At 52.8% G+C, this 20,783-nt stretch overlaps 1 protein-coding gene across 1 annotated transcript in view; it reads right to left on the bottom strand.

Annotated features, from left to right (window-relative positions):
• Window positions 1-1,173: 1,173 nt before the first annotated feature.
• LOXL2 (lysyl oxidase like 2) overlaps window positions 1,174-20,783 on the bottom strand; it is a 66,299-nt gene continuing 46,689 nt past the window's right edge. The window contains exons 7-13 of the mRNA XM_036241810.1: window positions 18,463-18,630; window positions 16,671-16,833; window positions 12,218-12,461; window positions 6,387-6,502; window positions 5,126-5,262; window positions 1,950-2,061; window positions 1,174-1,253 (exon numbers count right to left, since the gene is read on the bottom strand). Coding sequence (XP_036097703.1) covers window positions 1,174-1,253; window positions 1,950-2,061; window positions 5,126-5,262; window positions 6,387-6,502; window positions 12,218-12,461; window positions 16,671-16,833; window positions 18,463-18,630 — 1,020 coding nt within the window. The remainder of the gene's footprint in view (window positions 1,254-1,949; window positions 2,062-5,125; window positions 5,263-6,386; window positions 6,503-12,217; window positions 12,462-16,670; window positions 16,834-18,462; window positions 18,631-20,783) is intronic.

The raw sequence follows: 20,783 nt of genomic DNA, 5'->3' as shown, positions 1-20,783 counted from the left end.
TGTCCCTCAGAGCTGGCCAGGCCCTGCCCTGCGGGGAGCCTCCTAGGATGTCAATCTAGATGTCCCTTCTGGTCCTAACACAACTGCTGTGCCCCCTGACAAATTTCAGTAAAAAACAAGAGCTCAAGAAAGATTGTGACTTGTTTTTTTGTGACCATCTTAGAGTGCTCTCAAGGGGCGGGGTTGCTCCTTTGAGGGTGTCTGGAAGGAGGCCCCCTGTGGCCACACTGGGCCCCAGCTCTGCAGGAGTGGACCCAAGTGTACGAGGCTCCCTCCGCCCATGAGACAGGAGCCCTGCTGCTCAGGGCTGGGTGCAGCGGTCCAAATGAAACACAGATGCGTATCATAAATCTTTTATTCCAAGTTCAAGTATGTGTAAGTATCCGTGATGACACATAGTGTTCGGTGAGTGTCCTTGTCACCCAGGACCCTGGTTATAGCACCGTTAACAGTTACCCGCAACATCGGAACAACAGAAACATGAGTCACTTACACAGTTGGGCAGGTTTTTCTTTTGAGCTATATTTTCAGAGGCCTAGATCGCCAGTATTAAATACCACTACTTTGTGTTTTGAAGTCCATGAAAATATAATGGTATCTTGAAAAATAAGAGGACGCGGGGGTGGGGGAGAAGCACCAATTCTGAGCTCACCTCTCAGAAAACGTGGCAACATTATTTCTATGTGTGAGTAGGATGGAGGAGAGGAGAGGCCGTCTGTTTAATTGGAAGAGAGTTCTAGATATTCAAGTTGGCTGGAAATGACCCAAGAGGAAGAGAAGTGGGAGTCAGCCTGACTGCCTCCGGCTGACACGCTGACATCACCAGCATGGCACTTGGGGAAATGGCCCCTTGGTATCAGTGGTGAGCTGAAGAGAGTGGTGTTGGACTTGGGGGGACCGTGGTTTGGATGGGACAAGTTGATGACAACCTGGGGTCCTGGACAAGGTGGCAGGTGACCCGGCTCCCATGGCCTTGCGGACAAGCCTCACTCCGAGGCTGTCCCAGGCTCCACGCAGCAGCCCCAGCACGTGTCAGGAACACCCCTTCCTCCTGAGCTTGGATGTGGCCGCAGTGTCCAGACAGGCGGGGCTAGGCTGGGCGAGGGGCGTGTGGTGGTCCTCGGGTGGATCAGACCGCAGTTGGGGAAGAGGAGCTGTGGTCCGAAGGCTGCCTTACCACGTGGAGAGCTGGTTATGTATGAGTCCACTGAAGTGTTCAAACTTCTTTTCTGTCTCTTCACTGAAGGAACCACCTGAGGGGTGGGAGTCAGAGACATCAGAGTTTGTCACACCAGACACAGCCCTCCCCTGGGTGGAGCGGTTGGCCTCAGGCACCCTGGAGCCACCACCCTCCACCAGGTGGCCTGCTGGGGCCACCAGGCTCCTGCCAGGTGCTTTGAGTTAGGGGAAGGAGTGAATGAGTAGAGTGTGGTTAGGCTTGGCCCTCACCTAGAGCGAGGACCACCACTCTTCCTAGAAGAGAAAGCTCTGCTTCCCTTGTTGTACCCCAGGTCGTATAACACAGGCAGAGGTTTCTTTTTTGGTGACCAGAAGCCACACTGGTTCACTAGCTTCTAGTTCCCGACAGGAAAATGATACACAGAGCCACAGATTGCTGACGCCTACATTTCTGAGGTCACATGCATAATGAGGTGGTGGCCTCAACTCCTGCCCTTGAATAGCTTTGGGGTCTGTGCTGGGCCACCGGTTCTGCGCCAGCCCCTTGGCCAGAGCGGCTGTGAGAACCCAATCTGCAACCAGCCTGATGCGTCTGCAGTGTCCTCCCTGCGCGTGGAGCTGTGGGGCTGGTTGCTCTCCCCGGGTTCTCTGCCCAAATGAGGAAGCTGCTCCGGCTCTTTGAGAAAGCAGGGAGGCTCTTGCCTGTCTCCTGCAGTGGGGAACCTGGCAGGTCTGGGGTCCCCCCCTGGGTTCTTGTCCAGGGGCCTTACCTATGTGGCAGTTGTACATCCAGATGCGGTGGCCGTCATAGCGGGTCCTGCACTTCATGATGTTGTTGGTGTAGTCAGACTCTGCCACCTCATAGTTGGGGTTAATGACAACCTGGGGGAGAGTCAGGTCAGACTGGCTGCCGAGTCCTGCCTCAGCCACCCGCCACCCCAGTGCTTTGCTGAGACCAGTCCTGCCTCCAGAGCGGGGACCTTACGAAAGGGAGCCTGGCAGACACTGTGCTCCAAGAGAAGCTGGGGCAGAACTGGCCAGAGCTGAGGTCAGGGAGGCAGGGGGCAAGTCCCGGAGGAGTGAGATATCTGTGCGCCTCAAGGTAACCTAGCTACCCAAAGCAGCACTCAGAAGGTCTCCCTTGCCTGGTGCCCTGGGACGCCTGAGGCTGGTAGAGGCAGGAGTTGGGGTTTGGGGAGGGCACAGAACAGGCTGCTGAGGAACAGAAGGCAGTTGGGGATCAGGATGTGCTGAGACAGGGTGGGGACAAGGACACGAGCTGTGGGAAATGGGAGAAGGGCTGCCCTGAGCACTGGAGACCAGACGTGGTTCCGGGTGGTGTGACTGAACTGTCCCTCCCACTGTCCGGGCCTTGGTGCAGCTGTCTAGGCCATCCCGGAGCCTCCCTGCTCGGCCTGAGCTCGGGTGCAGACTGGACGCCTTGCACTCCCTCCTCTGATCACCCCAGCTAACAGGGCAGAGCCCAGAGGAGCAGGAACGGAGGATCATCGTTTAGAGAGGGTTCTGAGTGGACAGAAAAGGGAGGTTGGAGGTGGGGAACCCAGAAGAAAGGAGAAAGAGGAGAGGGGGTGGGAAAGAGACAAAAGCTGTACCTGGCTGTGGGTGAGGTACGGGGACAAATGACAGATCTTCCCTTGAGGGCCCTGACAGCCATGTGGGCGAGGGGGATGGTGCTACCCTGGGTCTGTTAAGGACCCTTCCCTCCAGGAGGGCTTGGGCAGGACCCTTCAGGAGGCTGGCTGGGCCTCCCAGAGGTGCTGTGGGAGTCAGAGGCCAGCACAGCCTGCCTGAGTCCTGGCCCAGTGCTGGCCATGCTGGGGGCTGCCTCTGGCCCTGCTCGCCAGAACTACTTAGGCTGTGTCCCACTTTGACACTGTCTCTTCTGCTGAGGCTGGTAAACGTCCCACTCTGGGATGGCCCTACTTTGATCTTTTTTATTCAAGAACCTTAGCTGTCCCCTGTCCCCTACCCCCAACCCACACATGGCTCATAGCGCCGGGCGAACAAACCCCGCACACTGGGGTCTGTGCAGCTCCTTGCTCACGGACAGCTGCACCCCAGGGAGCCCATCCGGGATTCCCACAGTGCAGCCACAAGGGCAGCAGGCACAGCATGGGCTCCTCAGGGGCCACCAAGTCAGCTGAGCCACTTGGGGTCAGGGGTGGGGGCTGAAATGTGTGGTCTCCACGATCCCATCTGACTCTCATCCTACGATTCTAAATCTCATGAGGAACTGTGGGGCGTGGCTTTAGTTTCTTAGAAGATCTGCTCTGAGTCCAGGAAATGGTGAGAAGGAGGCCCCTCTGCCTGGAGCACTTGGCCCTGGCCTGGCTCCCCCCCCCCCCCCCCCCCCCCCCGCGTGCAGCGTTACTGATGCCTGTGTGGGGTCCACGTGGCAATGGAGAGGGCCAGGGAACCCCAGGCCAGGGCTCTCATACAACTAAAGTTCTGTGTCTACCCCAAGGGAAATATCCGTTTTTATTAATCAGGGGTATTGACATGCCCATAATGAGTTAATCTGTGAATTGTATAGTTTACGAATCAAGAACAAAGACTAGAGAGTTGATGTGAGCAGGGTTTGCCTGGCTGTCTGAAGGGGTGCTAGTGATGGCCGTCAGCAGTGATGACACAACAGCGCGTGCACAGGGCTTCAGCAGGGACTGGCTGCCGTCAGTCTTCACCGAGCCACCATTACTACATCGATGGCATTTGTCAGAACAGAACACACGGTGATGCACATTCACCCAGCACAGTGATAGCAAACCTCACATGCAAACCACCCTCCACGGTGTACGTGCAGAGACACAGAGGTTCATTTTTTAAAACACAGAGCACTCTGCTCTTTGGTTGGGCCTCTCCAAGTCTGCGGTTTTGGGCTTCTGGGTGGAAAAGTGCTTGGCTGTCTGATTTCTAGCCTCTGAAATTGCCCAGGGAGACTTTCAAAGCCCCTCTGTGGTCACTTTTCTGCAGGTGTTGGTCATCCAGGGCTGTCTATAGGGCAGGGACTGTGGGCCAGGCCCTGGGCTGCTGAATGCCCCCTTGGGAAAGCTTTCCAGGCACATTTACACATTTCTGGTCACCTACTTTGCCACCCATGGGGCAAGTTGGAAAGCAAGACGGTGGGGCTGGGGGGAAATGAGAGGCTGTAAGGAGACTCTGCAGGCACACGTACACCTGTGCACTGGGAGGGGAGACAGGCGCCCCCCGGTCTTCCCCACCAGTCAGGGCCCTGGCTGAAGCACGAAGCCATCTGTAGGAAGGGGGGAGGCCAAGGCCCCTTGGTTTCTCCCCACGGCTGGCCTTCCACCCAGAAAGAGTATGTGGAGGCCTTAGCAAGTGTCCACAGTCACTGGACAGGCTATCTATAGTGAAAAACATTCTACCGTTATACATTCATTTCTTTGCATTGAGAATGGACCCCTCTGCAGATCCTCTTTTAGGAGGCAAACATTTCTGGGAGAGGCAAACACAGACATATGTGTGTAATAGCCTTTTTCTGAGATTGCTTTCAGCCTTGACAGCATAGAAGGCAGGGTGACGAGCAGGGTGAAATCCAGTGGAGGGGAGAGTGTAGCTCTACAGGAAGCAAAAGCACAGGTGGCCTTAGAGTCTGTGGGACGAATTCCTGTCCTGAGGACCAAATCTGGCTACAGATCCATTTTGATTTGAAAGCACCAGATGTTAAATTGAGGGTGAATATCTCAGGAGGTCCGCAGTCCCACTCCTCGCCCACCCTGGCCGGCCTGCCTCACACGCTCAGGTTCCCGGACTGACTGCCCGGGGCGGGGCTCTCGCACTTTGGGCAGCTTAGCCTCCACACACGTTCTGTTTGGGCATCAACAGAAAGGAGGCTGCCTCCCCTTTGCTGGGAAAAAGACTCTTCCTTCCGTCAGCAGGGGCCTGGAACTCCTTTCCACACCCTCACCTGAAACAGGTAGTCTCCAGGAGGCACGTCGGTGATGTCCACCCACTGGCAGTCGATGTCATGGCGGTACACATCCCAGCAGCCCATGGTGATCCCCTGCTCGCCGAAGTTGGCACACTCGTAACTCTTCTGGATGTCTGCAGGCAGGTGCCGAGGGAACCCCAGTCACTGTGTACACATGGTGCTTCTGCCCTCTGTGCCACCGTCCCCACAATGGAACCCAAACAACCCTACTGGGCAGGTAACATCCCCAGATGCCACCCTCAGCATCTCGCTTCCTTTCCCAAGCCTCCCAACCTCCGCTTCATCAGGGCTCAGCATCCCACCCCCATTATGTCTGATCCTCTCTCCTTTCGATGGAATCCCTTGCCCGATTTTCTACCCACATCCCAGCACTCCTTTCAGATCCAGCCAGAGTCCCCCTCCTCCAGGAAGCCTTCCCTGGCCACTCCAGCCCACTGTGGCCTTTCTGAGGGATCATCAGCCTAGGAACAAAGCACGCCCTTACCCGGAAAAGCTTCGGCATGGATCATTTAGCTTAATGTGGGGTCATCTCGTCGCTCTCGGGACAATCAGCACTTGAATTTGGGCTTGGGTCTGGTTTGTCTGTCTGACCCTTCCTGGATCAGCCACTTGTACGGCACATAGTAGGTGCTCAAAACTCATTTGCTGTGTGGTTTCATGGCATATCAGTGGCAGTCACATTTATTGAGAGGCTGCCACGTCAGGCACTATTCTAAGCACTGGGTGTACCATGAAGAATCACGTGTCTCCCCTTGAAGAGCCCCAGTCATGCCAGGACGGTGGGTGCATCCACAGTGCAGGTGGAGCGGCCCCCTAGCTGTGTGAGTAGGGGCTGCTGCCTGGGGGAGCTGAGAGAGTCTGGGGCTTGTTGAGCTCGAAGTTGACTGGTAAGAGCTTGTGGAGCTGGGCATGTGGCATTGGGCCACAGGGAGAATGGCTGTGGCAGCCAGAGTGGGAGGAGACTGTGTCTGATCCAAGGGTTTGGGCCTTACCTGGGAGTTGGTGTGGCCACACCAGAGCTCAACAGCATAACTGTGGGGGATCCAGGCACCTTTATAGCCAGGCCTTGCCCACACCCCAGCCCTAAGCATAGCCGTGGAGGCCCCCATAGGAAAAGGTCACATGGAGAGTCAGCAGGGCCAGAGTCCAGCATCAGACTTGGGCTCTGGGCTGTGTGGGCACAGCTGTTACCACATTTGAATCCCTCTGCAGCCCCCCAGCACCCCTACAAAGATACCTCCTTCACATTCTGTGTCCTCCAAGCAGAAGCTGGCTTTGTGGCCCTCTGCCACCTTGGTGCCATTGAGGTTCAAGAGATCGTAGTGGGTGAACACTTCCATGCTGTGGTAGTGCCTGGAGCAGAAGACAGGGCCTGGGAGTCAGTTCGGGGAGCTCTGCCTGGCTGGCGATTTGCTTCTGAGGACACCTTGAGTGGCGTGGTCCAAAGGGGTGGCCAGTGGGAGAGGAGAGGGTGACCGCATAAAGTGGTACCATGGTGATTATGGGGCAGCAACTCACCTTCCCGGGCCTCAGTTCTCTCATCAGCTAAATGGGGATAATAACGGGGCGCATGAGGTGCTGTGGGAGTCAGTGAGATGAACTGATGAGCACAGGGCCTGGCATACAATAAGCTCAATCGACTGAGACATTCGTACTAAGTGCTTCTAATACCCACCCTGAGCACCACGGTGGCTCTCACAGCCCTTCCCTAACTGGTGCACTCTCTGCAGACTGGTAAGTTACTTGTCGATGTCTTTGAAAACTTTTAAAAGTGGGAATCTGGTAGAGAGGGAACGAGGACAGAGTGGAGGCGGCGAGGAGTAAGGGGAGAGGCGGGGCAGCAGGCACTAACGTGTCCCAGGGACAGGCCGGTGGGAGGCGGGAACTGGGTGGAGGGGTGGTCAGCTGCAACTGGATGTGAGCAGCAGGAAGTCTGCTTTTGCATGGAGCACATAAAAAAGGAGGGAAAGAGTTCTGGAAGCCTGTGGGAAGGAGCAAAGCCGAGGAGAGAGTGCTTGTGCAGGCCAGTGGATCGTTTACAGCACGGTGCTCCTTCTCCTCGCTGGGAGGGGGTGGGGGTGGGGGTGGGGGTGGGGGTGGGGGAATTGAGAACAGATGCAGATTCTTGGAAAGTGATGCATTTGGTTCAGAACACACACGGAGAAACAGCGGGCCGTCCTGGGGCTCTGTGCTGGCTGGGCCGTCCTAAACTGCAACGTGTGGGTCACAAGTCTGCAACTAGGGAACCCGTTGTCTCTCTCATTATAGGGACATTTGGAAAACAGAAGACAAGGTACCAAGGCACGGGGAGCAGAAGCACTCGAGTTGTTTATGTGTGACCTGAGCTGCCTCCTGAGGACGACAGCAACAGACCCAGCTTCAGGAGTGCGGTCAGGGTCCAGCAGGAGAAACCGCAGAATAGCCAACACGGCCGACGGGAGGGCTCAGCACCTGTCAGCTCTCTCCTTACTGACCCTCCCCTGAGTAACAGGAGGAGGGTTTGTATCATCACCACCACACTGCCATTCCTACATCGATCCCAGGCCGGGGAAGCGCCTGCCCCCTGCTCCCATGCTGGCCTCAGGCTCCTCTGGAAACAGGCGTAGAGGGAAGAGGGAAGAGGGAATTAAAAAGGTAGGTTTTCAGAGAGGAAATAAGAGGTTCTTTTCCTCTTCCTCCTGTGTTTGCTTTTGCTAAAAATAGTGTCATAAGTTCCTACACTGGGCTTTTCCCAGGTCACTCATGTTTCTGGGTAGAACGATGCCGAGCCAGGGGCCACTGAGAACATTCACAAGGACTCATTTTGTGGCAGCTGAAGTAATGGTTTTGAGAGTCCCTCTTGGCTTCTCGAAGGAGCAGGATGAGGCACAAAGTCTGACTCATTGCCTAAAACATGTCTGCATCTTTCAGAGAACAGCTTCTGTTACCATGTTTACCAGCTGGAAAGACGGAAGGAAAATAGGTTCATGTTCCGTTGTCTAAACAAAACCCAGACGGAGACCACAGACAAATGGTTGTGAAGCTGCCCTCCTCCCGCTCTCTCTGCTTCCTGCAAACTTGATTTAAGAGTCTTCCTCAGCCCTTCAGTTTTTCCCCTGTGAACGCTGGGAATGGAACAGCTGGTTAGGAGCCTCCCGGCGGCAGCCCTGGAGCCTCTCTGCTCTGCCTCTCCACGTATGTGGGCATCGCCTCCCAGGGCCACATCGCCCTCCCAGCTGGTGGGCTGCGGAGCCCAGGGCCACCCCACCTCACCCCTGCACACACACCCGGAAGGTGGGAAGGCACATGCTGGTGATGAGGGTGCACCTCCTCTCTCCAGACTGAGGTGTTTCAACCTTTGGAAGTCTGAGAGGAGGACTGACCCATGGGGTAGAGATAGGAAAACTTCACTTAGAAAGAAATACCAGAACACTAAGGAGACAGAATAACCTGACACTTTGTTGTTGTTGATGTTGTTAATCCTTACCTGAGGATATCTTTCCATTGATTTTTAGATAGAGTGGAAGGGAGGGAGGGAGGGAGAGAGAGAGAAAGGAAAACATTGATGTTTCAGAGAGAGAGATATCGATTGGTTGCCTCCCACACAACCCCAACTGGGGCTGGGGATCTAACCTGTAACCCAGGTACGTGCCCTTAACAGGGACTCGAACCCGAGACTCTTCGCTCTGAGGGCCAACGCTGTCACTGCTGAGCCAAAGCGGCTAGGGCCAGAATGATCGTACACCTGAGGCGGTCACTGTAACCTGGATAAAGAAAGGACGCCTTCTGCCGAAAGGCTCCAGAGCCCAGCCTCGGAGGACACGATACTGGCAGAGGAAGGAGGTGATGAACACATGCTCCATGACAGTCAAAACCAGACTAGAGAAAGGCGGGGGGTTTGGGTATAATCTGTTATCCTAGGTCACTGAATAAAATGAAACTTTCAATCAGAGAATCAGTGTGTGTGGTTGAGGAGCCGTTCACTCTTCATCCGTTCCCACACAGCCACCTGTCCCCGTGCCCCGGGATGGACAGTCCGGCTGGCTCTCAGCTGTGGTGGGGCAGTGCTCTTGACCCACTTGAGGGTGTTCTAATCTCAGGAGGTGCTGCCACACGGGCAGGGACACTTCCGCTCACTCCATCCTACCTTCCCGAGTGCTTGGCAGCCCCCCGGCTGGAGCAAGCCCCACAGATGTGCTGAGGGCCTCCATTTGGCTCACAGAGGCCACATCACGTTTCTGGGGCTTTGATCCCAGATGGGGACTCCCCCACACGTGGGGGAGGCAGGGTGGAGTGAACAGAAGTATCCCCTTTGTAGCAAAGCCATCCCTGACTCGGGGGGCTGGCACCTGTGCTGGGTGTCCACCTTCCCACTTCCCCAGCTCCCAGCAGCTCCCCAGGCTTCCCCAAGGTGGGAGGGCAGCCCCGAGACACAGCTCTGCATCCTGGTGTGCGTCTGTGCCCAGCCTGATCTGTCCCTGTCAAAGCTGTGGCATGATATGCCAGGTAAGCTGGTTTGGCCCCCTTCCTGGGGGCGCAAGCAGCAGGAGGGGACCTCTTCAAGATCACCAACCAAGGACAATGCAGATGAGAGAGGAGACACAGGGCATTGTCCTCTATGTCTGGTAGGCAAGGAGACTCCTAAGGGGGTCAATCTTTGTGTCATCTTGGGGCTTTCAAAGAACATAGCCCTGTTTCTCACTGTAGCACCAAACTGGGAGTTATTGTATTCTTATTTGCACTAATTTGAGCCAGGGTTCCCAACACTGGATCCACAGATGGGCTCAGAGGATCTGTAAATCTGCTGACTCAGGATGTAAAATATTCTAGAGAAAGTAATTTTTTTGAGTGAAGGAAGGACCAGCTTTCATTAGACTCCCGAGGGGACCCAATGAAGGTTTAGGGCCGGGAGTGCTGTTAAAAGGTCCTCCCACAGCACCTGGAGGAGCCCCGAGCTGGAGGCTGGGCTGGGGTTCTCCCAAGCTCCCTGGGATCCTATGGTCACAGGTTCTCAGTTCTAGACCAGCAAGGGAGGTCCGAAGGGACATATACTTAGCCACATATCCTTCCCCACCTACCCCTCCCAAATCATTTACTGGAACATCTGTAAGCGAAGAACTAACACAGACCCCAGGCAAAGCAGGGGCGGGGTGCTCAGAAGCAGCCTCAATGTCACCATGTGTGCGCGGAGGAGAGACCATTCCCGGGAGAGCAAGCCTGCATCACACAGTCGCCTACCCTGTGTCGTCTGGGTGGATCGTCATGTGTGCGGCAGAGAAGCAATTATCTTCTACTTATAGACGTGTGGGCAGCGTCAGCCACAGGCCCGGGCTTCCACCATGTGTTCCCCAAGGAAACCAGGCACCGATATGGTCATGCCTTTCATTTTACCCTTTGACCTGCACCCCACACAACACTGACATGCTTCTATATAAAGAGCAAATTTCTTTGGCTGAGTAGGACTTTTGGGACAGACAGATGGTCATTGTAAAGGAAAGTCAGCACTCTGAGTCCTGTCCCAGTCCTTCCTTTGAAATGAGTTGAACATCTCTATCTCCAAACTGATTCGAATGTGATGAGGCCATCATAAAGCAGATGGAAAGACTTCTGATGAAGGGTCAGCGGATCCTTCACCAGATAGAGTGCACACTTTGGGGTCAGACGGGTCCGAGTTGGGATCCCTGCCTGGTAACTTCTTGTGTCACATGAACACCAAGCCCCCATTTTCTCATCCGTGAAATTGAGGGTGCCCCGTGCCTGGCACTGAGAGGGGGTCAAGAAACATCAGCTCTTGTGCCCCTAACAGAGATCATTGAATTTTAGAGCAAGAAGGATAGCTGCAGGTGAGCTAGATGGGCTTCTCAGACCAGGATGTGCACAGAGCACCGCCCGGGTGCGGCACTGACGCAGACATGCCAGCCCACGGGCCGCCGGGAGAGGCAGGGACCAAATGCAAAAGCTCTGTCATGTAGCCCAGGGACTGAAGGGTTGTGGTTTCAATTCCTGATCAAAGGCACATATCTGGGTTGCAGGTTCGATCCTTGGTCCTGGTTAGGGTTGTGCAGGAGGCAACCAATCAATATGTCTCTCACATCAATGTTTCTGTTTCTCTTCCCCTCCCTCCCTCCCTCCCGCCCTCCCTCCCTCCCGCCCTCCCATTCTATCTAAAAATCAATGGCAAAAATATCCTCGGGTGAGGATTAACAAACAAGGACAAAACAAGCTCTGTTGTGTAGATGGGATTCTGAGCATAGAGATGGTCACTCACAAGATGGGCACTCACTGGACCCAAGTCTTTGACCCCTCAGGGGACTGCAGCCGCCATGCTGAATGGCAGGGGCCTCCCTCCCTTTGTGTTAAAAAGTGTTCTCATTCCTGTCCCTGCACAGCTCAGGTCTGAGCAGGAGAATGTGAACAGCAGGGGCAGCAGATTCTAGATGAGAGTAAGAATCGGGCAAAGGAAAGAGGAAAAGTCCAGGAGATGAAGGTGGTGGCTTCCATTGGCTCCAGCTAGGGCTGGCTCTAGGGTTTCACTCTGTTCTTGTTCAGGATTTATAGTCCTGGAATCAGAGGCCTGGAAGGGACATTAGCTGTCTTGAGTGATGTGGCCCAGCTGTCCTGGAATCACACAGCTGGTAAGAGGCTGGATGGAGAGAGCAGGTCTCATGACTCCTGGGGCTAGAACGCTTATCTCCAAACCCACTTCCTTCCTAGAAATATAAACTGATATTTAAAATATATTTATAAATGAACTCAGAGTCCATTCATTGCAGACCCCAAGTACCCTGCAGAGCATGAACTTCCTGTGGACACACTTGAAAACCACTGCCTGAGGTCAATGGAGGGCATGGGGTACCACTCACAAAGTTTGTTTCCTAATGTTAGAGGAACGGAAGGCAAGAGAGAGAATGGGCTCGGGAGGGGAGGGGTGCCAGGGCCACTGGGAGGGGAGGACCGATGCCCTCCAACTTAGGAAAACCCTGTCCCTTGGACCATGTGGCCTCTCTAAGTGACCCTGTGACTCTCAACCCCGGATCCCTGCAGGATGTTGGGCTGGGAAGCTGAGGGACAATGGAAGGCAGGCCTTACCTGTGGCAGTCATGCCAGATCCACGCATGGCGGCCGTTCTTGGGCCGGAAGTCGGACTGGCCATTGTTGTGGATCTGGGAGGAGAAGCGCAGCAGCCGCCGGTAGCCTGTGGTGGGGTTGGTCTGGGCAGCCGAGGCCGAGAGGCAGCTCTCCTCCATGGCGCACTGGAGCATGAACATGGGCCGGTCCTCCAGGTAGGTGCTCTGCTGGACAATCTCCGCGTTGAGGACCAGGTCAGGGGCGGCTGTGGAGGGCAGACACGGTGTTCGAGCAGACACAAGACCCCTCACCCCTTCCCAAGTACTTGACTTCCGATTCCTGAACTGGGACAAACCCGGGTCCCTGCCCAGCACCACCTTTCGAACCGACTCATGGTCTCCCTCTCAAGGTCACCTTCCTTGAGAAACGCCACCCCAAATTCCTGTTCCCTTCTGAGTGTCCTCTTGGGCACCTCTGCAGCTGCCAGTGAAGATGGGCAAAACGCTGGAAGTTGAGCAAACTGGGTGATGGGTACCTGAAGATTCATTATTGTATTCACTCTACTTTTGAGTAGCTTGAGCTACTCAAACAATAACAAGGACGATAACAATGTTCTCTCTCCTAATACCTAGTCTGATTCCCCTGGGAGTGATACAGATCTATTTCCCAACACATGTAACACTGTATGTAGATTTATAGTCCGTTAATACTGTTTCCCTTCACATATATCTTGACACACTCCCTTGTTAATAAATATCCATTACAACATTCAAAACATGGCTACATAAAATTTAATTCATAACCCTAGCCCATATTTTTAGATACACTGGTTGCTTGGAATTTTTCCCAGTTAAAGCTGCTATAAACACCCCGTAGTAAATGTCTATATAACTAAAATTATTTCTCTAGAATATATTTCTATCTGTGAAATTGCTGGGAGGAAGAGTTGCATATTTTCAAGGCTGATGCATATTGCCAATCACCTTAACAGGTTCTTCCAGGTTCCACTCACACTGGATCTAGGCTTGAGTTTTAAAAGTACATCTTTTAAAACAGGATGGATTTACTCAAGTAGCACATTGTACATAGCAGATGTTTAAAGTTTACTGATGGCTACAATCTATATTTAGTGTATAACTGTATTAGGTTTTACTTCTTTGCAAAATAATTAACTGTAAGTTTCCCTTTAAAAGTGAGATTCCATTGGACATTTCTAGTACCTGTCATTTCACACAAAAAATGTTGTATATGAATTATTTACAACAAGATCCATCTGTCTTTTATTTTCTGACAAGTTGCTTGTAAATCTGAAGTGCACGTGAAGGAGCACACAGGTGGGGGTGGGGCTGGGAGTGAACACAGCAGCCAGGACGCTCCCATCGGCAAGAACTCTTTCCTCTTGGTGGCCAGCGCCAGGATGTGTGCTGAGTGTTCTGGGCACTTTTATCAGAGGGCACTGAGAGTCTCTTATTCATTGTCTGTACACTGGTCAGTACCCAATGGACCCTCTGGGCTGAGCAGAGGGTTCTCTATCGGACCCTCCCCTTTCTGGGAGGAGGCCAGCTCTACCTCCAGCCACATCGTCTTAACATAATGTGGCCAGCACTTAGCTGGCACCTGGGGCTGTGCTCTCAGCACCTGCCATGGGACAGGGCCTTGACCTCCCTGACATCCAGAGCAGCCACCAGAAGCTCAGTGGAGACATGCAGTATCACCCACGTTCCAAGTATTATGATGAACACTGCGCTAGGCACTCTGGACACTCCTATTCTAGCAGGAGGGACAAATGGAAGCAGTGTTCATTAATTACAATTGCTGCCAGAGCTTGAAGAGATATGGGATAAACTGGGAATTATAACAAGGGACCCAGTGTGGGGGAAGTCAGGGAAGACTCCCTTGGAGGCAGTTACGTTTTAGTTGTTCCCTGGAAGATGAGCAGAGATTAGAAGAAACAACTCTAAGGCATGAGGATAGGGAGAGCATTTCAGGCCAAACAAGTGGCACATAGCAGGCCCCTGAGACATGAAGGAGGGCAAAGCCCATGTGGTCTGGACACTAAGAATGGGGGTGGCCCTGCATTCACCAGAGAGCAGTGGAAAAGCTTGGCTGGAGTTTGAATGGAAGGGGGTGTGAGTGGGAGACAGGTATTGGCTCTGGCTTCACGGAGGTCAGGGAACTGAGAGCACGTGTCACTGTGGGGACCCTAGTGAGGAGCCCCGCGGTAACAGTGTGGAAGGCAGTCAGAGGGATGGCAGGAGGTAGAGGGAGCTGAGAAAATTCAGAAAGGTAAAAACTGACATGGACTGAATATGGGCGTGATGAGGAAGAGAGGGAGATGGGGAGGACTTGCAGATTTGGAACATGTGAAATGGGCTCGATGGGAAAAAGTGACTACAAAGGATTGCCTAAGGAATATACTTTACTCTCTGCACCAAGTATTAAGTCAGATCAGCATTTCTGGCCCAAATGGCTCTTGCCCACTTGCAGACTCTGGGTGATGCCTTCAGCCTGAGTTGAGGGTTCTCTGAGCAACAGCCCCATGAAACTCATTTTCGATCTGCCATGAGGATGTTGAGGGCATTGTTTATCTAATAACTCTTAGTCCTCATAATGAGAATTTTCTTCAAGCTCCTCTTGATTCATGAGTTTGCTTCTATCTCATGGATACTGTGAATTATATTAATGAACAGGTTTTCCTCTTTCCTTTGGCTGTTAGGAAGCTCACTGTGAAATTTACAACCTCTCTGTAGTAAGAGTACAGGATTCTATAGTATATATTTTGTTTTATTAACCTCTCTCTTGGATCCATTTGGAGCCAATACCTTTTTGCCAATATCTACTTTTCTTTCGTATGCTTTTATTTTATGATACCTTGAATTTTATTTAGGTTTATGTTATCTAAATTTTCTTTTGGGGAAAAAATGGTATATTACAAATAAATATTATACAAATACAAATTCAAATATTATAAATAAATTAATAAGCCAAGAAAAGGCCCCTAACAGCAGTGAGGCCACTTTTCTCTGCTTGGATGTATTTCCCATGGGGGGATGGTAGGGGTGCCGATCGCAGTACCTCCTCTCAGACAGGAGGCAATAGCTTGGGATGTCTGCCCAAAGAAGCCAGAGCTGGCTCCAGGGTCCTGCTTTACAAGGGTTAGGAAATGCTCAGTGAGTCTTAAAGGGGCTGATGGGAGAATCGAACTGACGGAGCCTAAGGTTGATTCTCCCTAGTCCTCCCTGAGGTAAAAGACAGTATCTGCATATATTCACTGTCATATTTAATTTTCAGTTTCTAGAAAAAACAACAGCTGTAGCTCATTGCCAAGACCAGCAATAAGGCCAGTGTGTCCTGGTTGGTTGGAGCATCATCCAGTACACCAAAAGGTGGCAGGTTTGTTTCAGTTCAATCCCCAGGTTGGGGAGTGTATGGGAGGCAGCAATTGATATTTCTCTCTCTCTCTCCCTCTCTAAGAAATCAATTAATCACTGGCTGGTTTGGCTCAGTGGTTAGAATGTTGGCCCATGGACCAATGAGTCTTAGGTTTGATTCTGGTCAAGGGCACATACCTGGGTTGTGGTTTGTTCTGGGCCTTGGTTGGGTTGTGCGGAAGCAATCAATAGATGTGCCTCTCTCACATCAATGTTCTCTCTCTCTCCCCCTCCCTCCCACTCTATCAGAAGATAAATAGAAAAATATCCTTGGGTGAGGATTAAAAAAATTAATTAAATATCTACCCTTGGGTGAGGATTAAAAAAAAGATCAGCAATAAGTGGCAGGCAGGGTCTGGTCTCAGGTTGTTGGGCCAGACCCCCGCCTCTCCTGCCTCCCTGATTCACAGGGCGTGGTTTAACAAGGCCAGGGTTGGGGGAGCGGGCTTGGGGATGAGGAGAGGGACGCACTACAGGCCGTGCTCTGGTCCTCTCTCAGCATGGAAGGGAAGCTTCACAAGCTGGGTCATTCTGAATCCTAGCGGACTTTCCCTTCTGTATTTTCAGTCTTTCTACAATGCCCAGGGAGTCACCAGGAAGCTAAATCGCTTCCAGGGTGTGAAAGAGAAAATGCCCTAAGGAGGAGGGCGGAGGAGAGAAGGCCGGTGTGCACCCAGCGCCTACCGTGAGCTTTATGCTTCACTAACCTCAGAACCACCCCAAGGAAGGTGCTCTCTTCATCATTAACTGCTAAAAACAAGGAGTTCTCAGCCACGGAATTGCCCAATAGTCTACAGAGGCCCTGAGATGTGAACCTGAGGCCCCCAGACACCCCTCCTGCTCCCCCTGCTTTCTTCCATCCCGCCCTGCCATCAGCAAGGTTCTGTGGTTGGGGTTGGTGGAGTCCCTTTGCCTTTTGTCCCCAGCTTCTCACCTAAGGAGAATTAACCCCTGATTTCCTTTTTGCTCGGCTCATGGCAGAGGCCCCAGAGCCGGGCCAGGAGCCTGGCAGGGAGGGTGGGCACAACCCCAGGAACTCTCACTTTCTGAGCAGGCGACTCCGGCCCCATATTGCATTCCACCCTGGGGGCAGGCCACGTCCTCGTCGTGGCGGCAGTGCACGAGGGACAGCTCCGTTCCCGAGCACTTCACTCCACTCATGACCACTTGGTTGGCATTGATGTTTTCGTGCCAATACCAGGTCTCCTGGAGAATTAACAAAAGAAATGGCCAGTATTTTACCTTGAACTATCAGTTTCACATATTCAATCAACATTCAGCCTCACAAAAGTCTCAAAGCGTTATGATCCCATTTTCCAGATGGAGACAGTGGAGGCACAAAGAATCACTCACCCAGGTCATGCAGTTTGTTGGTGGCAGAATGAGTGAGAATCCAGGTCTTCTGGTCATGAGACTTGGATTCTGTCACTCCCCCATTCTGGAGTGCATCGCTTTGGTCAAACAGCCTTTCAATGTTAGGTGTCAGGAATGGCAGTCACTGTAACCCATGGTGCCACTGACTTATCCTGAGCCCAGGACAGACTTCACTAATCAATAACAGCACTCTCTCCTCTAAGCCTGACTGTGATCTCAGAATCCTCTCAGACCCAGATGTCTTAGGAATGAGCTGACAGAACCAATAATGGCGCAGCCACTACGTTGTAACAAGCTCTGTTTTTCTACTCTCCTTTGAGAAAGAGAGTACCCTGGCTTGTCAAAGCAGAATTAGCAGAGATACTATGCTGCCCTGGGAAGCGGGGCTCCCAGAGGGTGTGGGCAGCAGTGCCAGAGGCTCCCGACTCGCCGCTGACCCTGGACCTGGCCAGCAGTCAGGCTCAGGAAAGCTGCCAGAGTTCCTCCATGTCACCATTAGAAACCCTCTTCCCAAGCAGGGCCACCTGGGCACAGGAGCTGGAGTCAGGGTTAGCAAAGTGGGGGGTGGGGGTGCTCCAGCCATTTCACACTCTGTGAGAAGCTTAAGGAAAGCGTTTAGAGCCAGGATACTATGGACCTGGGACTATTCATTCCATGTCACAGGGATGAAAAATGAGGTCTGGAAAGGTGACTGCTTTGCCCCAGACCATTGTGCTGTGGGCTGTGGGAGCAGAGCTGGGAATAGTTTCTGAGCCTTCTGTCTCCTGCCCCTCACCCCCAGCCTCTTTCTGACACTGTTCTACTCTGCAGGCACCTGTTCCCTCACAGTAGGGTCCAGAGGGAATACTTTTTGAAGCCAAACGCTACTGTCTTTCTTCTGCTGCCTTTCGATAGGGGCAGGAGCTTGGCTGCCCTCTGCTGAGTCACTCTCTTGGAGGAAGGGGCTCCTTCGAGGAGGGTGCAGCATCGTGACAAGGGTTATGGATGGGCTTGGAAATTTAGCAGCTCATCAACTGGAGGATGCATGAGCATGGACGACAGCCAGGAAGGTGTTCTGGCCAGAGGCGCCTCCAAGGAGCAAGCTAAGGCACATGGCATGTTGGGCCTTGGCCTGGATCATCTCCACTAGCCGCTAGGACTGAGTTGCTTCCCTCCGCAAAGGGCACATAAGGACATTCCCAGATTAGCCGTCATCCTAGGGTGAATCCCAGTGTACAAAGCTGAGTAGACTGGGAAACCAGAGTCTAGGCCCTATTCTTCAGCAAGGAAAGTGGCAGGGGTCGGGGTGGGGGTGACCTGCCCAGGGACTCAGAGTTAGGAGGGGCAGAACTGACGCCAGGATGAAGTTCCTGCCTCCAGCCCACAGCACTTGGCTCTCCTCCTGGGCCCATGGAAGATGGGGCAGACTGGAGGTGAACAGGATCAGACTGGATGGACGGGGCTGAAGCTGGGGCTTCTCACCTGGAAGGCGTTGCTGGCGAACCCCAGGCCCAGCTGCCGGCAGACCACCATGGCCTCCACAATGCCCCAGTTCTCGCCACACACCGTCCCCCACACGAGGGACCCATTCCTCGCCACCAGCACCTCCACCCGGCCCTCGTAGGGATTCCGGCCCCCGTTCAGGCGCAGCTGTAGAGAGAGACACAGGAGTGGTCATCAGGAGGGGATAGAGAGGAGCAGCACCACTGTATGACCATCAGTGCCAATTTTCCCACACGGTCCTGCCTGGGACACAGTCAGATTCAACAGCATCACTGAGAGCCTAGTGTGTGCTGGCATCATGCCCACATGGCCTTACATATTAGGTCCCGCTGTAGGCATCCTGGGGTCCTAGCCTTCATAGCCCAGCGGCCCATGGGCCACAACTGAGTACCACAGCAGCATCTGCCTCTGCTCCCCGCTGCTCCCCATGAGTCCACAAGTGGGGGCTGCTCTTACAGTCAGACACTTGGTAGGATGTGTTCAGGGCCCTTAAAAATATTAGAATTCCCCAAGATTGCTTCCTGAGCCCTCTTCTCAAACACCCTCTTCCTGGTTGGTTCCAGCTCCCGATCGCGTCTCCTCCTACAGCGTCCCCTACTGTCCTCTCCACCCAGAACAATCTTTTGAAAACAACAGAGCTAATTGCCTACTTAATAATTACACTTGGCACCTCTGAGCCCCTAATCTGAACCTGTCCTCTTTTCTCTCTCCACCTAAACCCGTGCTGTATCTGCTCCTTGTCCCCTATTTCAGCTAAAGCTACTACCTGTCCTGGCGCAACTTAGTATAGAGGGCCAGCCGGGAAGTCCGTTCGGTTTTGTGGGCCACGTGCTCTCTGTCGTAAGCACAGCTCTGCCATGCAGTGTGCACACAGTCATGAGTGACACTTGAATGACTGGGCATGGCTGTGTTCCAATAAAGCTATATTTACAAACACAGGCAGGGCCATGGCTTTGGCCTGCAAGCTGTGGTCTGCTGATCCCTAATCAATTCTGTTATACAAGCCAGAAATCTGGGAATCATCTTCAGCATTGCCCTTTCTCTCGTTCCCCAAATCCTGGTGGATTTCATCTCCCAAATCTCTCTCCAACCCACCCCCCTCTCCCAGGCACCATCATCTCTTGCCTCTACTCTTGCCTTCATCCCCTTCAAAGGAAAGAGAGAAACCTGTTCATTAATATAATTCACAGTATCCATGAGATAGAAGCAAGCCCAATGGTCAAGAGAAGCCCATTCTCTACTCAGAGAAGCGAGTCATCTTTAAAAACACCTGATCCTGTCGCTCCCCTGCTTGGAACAGGTCAACAGCACCCCAGCGCTCCCCTGTCATCCTCTGCTGCCTGTCCCACGTCTCCCTCATCCCTGTTCCCCCACCTTCAGTTTCCACGGCTCCCTAACTTTCTTGACTATGTCCCACAGTAAGTCACACATTTTACATGGACTCTTTCCTGGCTGATCTTATTCCTCTTTCCAATTTCATACCCACTGACATTCCCCTCCGATTGAGGTCAGTGTCCCCTTACATTCTACGGCTCCCTATTGTGGTGCAAGCCCTGACAGTTGGGTTTTCTCTTTGGTGTAAGGCAAGTGCCTGACTTAAGCTTTGATTACTGAATCATCTCCTTCCAAGAAGGCTGTCTCAAATAAACACATTGCCAGCCACTGGACTGCATTCTGCCCACTGAGTTTCCTTTGTTTCAGAGATCTTGGTTGATTTTTACAACTGACCATTTGGGCCACTTGTGTTTTCTCTTCCTGTGCTTTAAAATCCCTCTCTTATGTTTTACATTCAGTAATATGAAGTGAGCCCACAGAACCCTCGGTTCCCACCCTTGACCCCAGTAAAATCAGAATCCCAGCCCTGAGCACACACTCTCTCTCTACCTATGTCACCGTGTTGCCCCAGGTGCGCCGTGTAATTTCTGTTCTTTTTTTTTTAATCCTCATCCGAGGACATTTTTCCATTTTTTGTTCAGGTAGAGTGGGAGGGAGAGAGAGGAACAGAGAGACAGAGAGAAACATCGATGTGAAAGGGACACATCGAGTGGCCGCCACCCGCACGACTGACCAGAGCCGGGGACAAACTGCAACCGAGGTACATGCCCTTAGCGGGAACCGAACCCGGGTCTCTCAGGACCGCAGGTCAATGCTCCAACCGCTGAGCCAAACCGGCCAGGGCTAATTTCTGTTCTGTAAGTAACAAACCTTTATGTTTTCCAAGTTCTCTGATGGCTATTGCCGAAGGGTATCTTGCAATCATAATAAGGACCACAAGAGCCAGACCAACCACAACACAGGTT

Source organism: Molossus molossus, unplaced genomic scaffold (assembly GCF_014108415.1).
Source record: "Molossus molossus isolate mMolMol1 unplaced genomic scaffold, mMolMol1.p scaffold_m16_p_4, whole genome shotgun sequence".
Taxonomy (NCBI): domain Eukaryota; kingdom Metazoa; phylum Chordata; class Mammalia; order Chiroptera; family Molossidae; genus Molossus; species Molossus molossus.
Note: the sequence above shows the minus strand (reverse complement) of the source record. Positions and strands in the feature narration are given on the sequence as shown.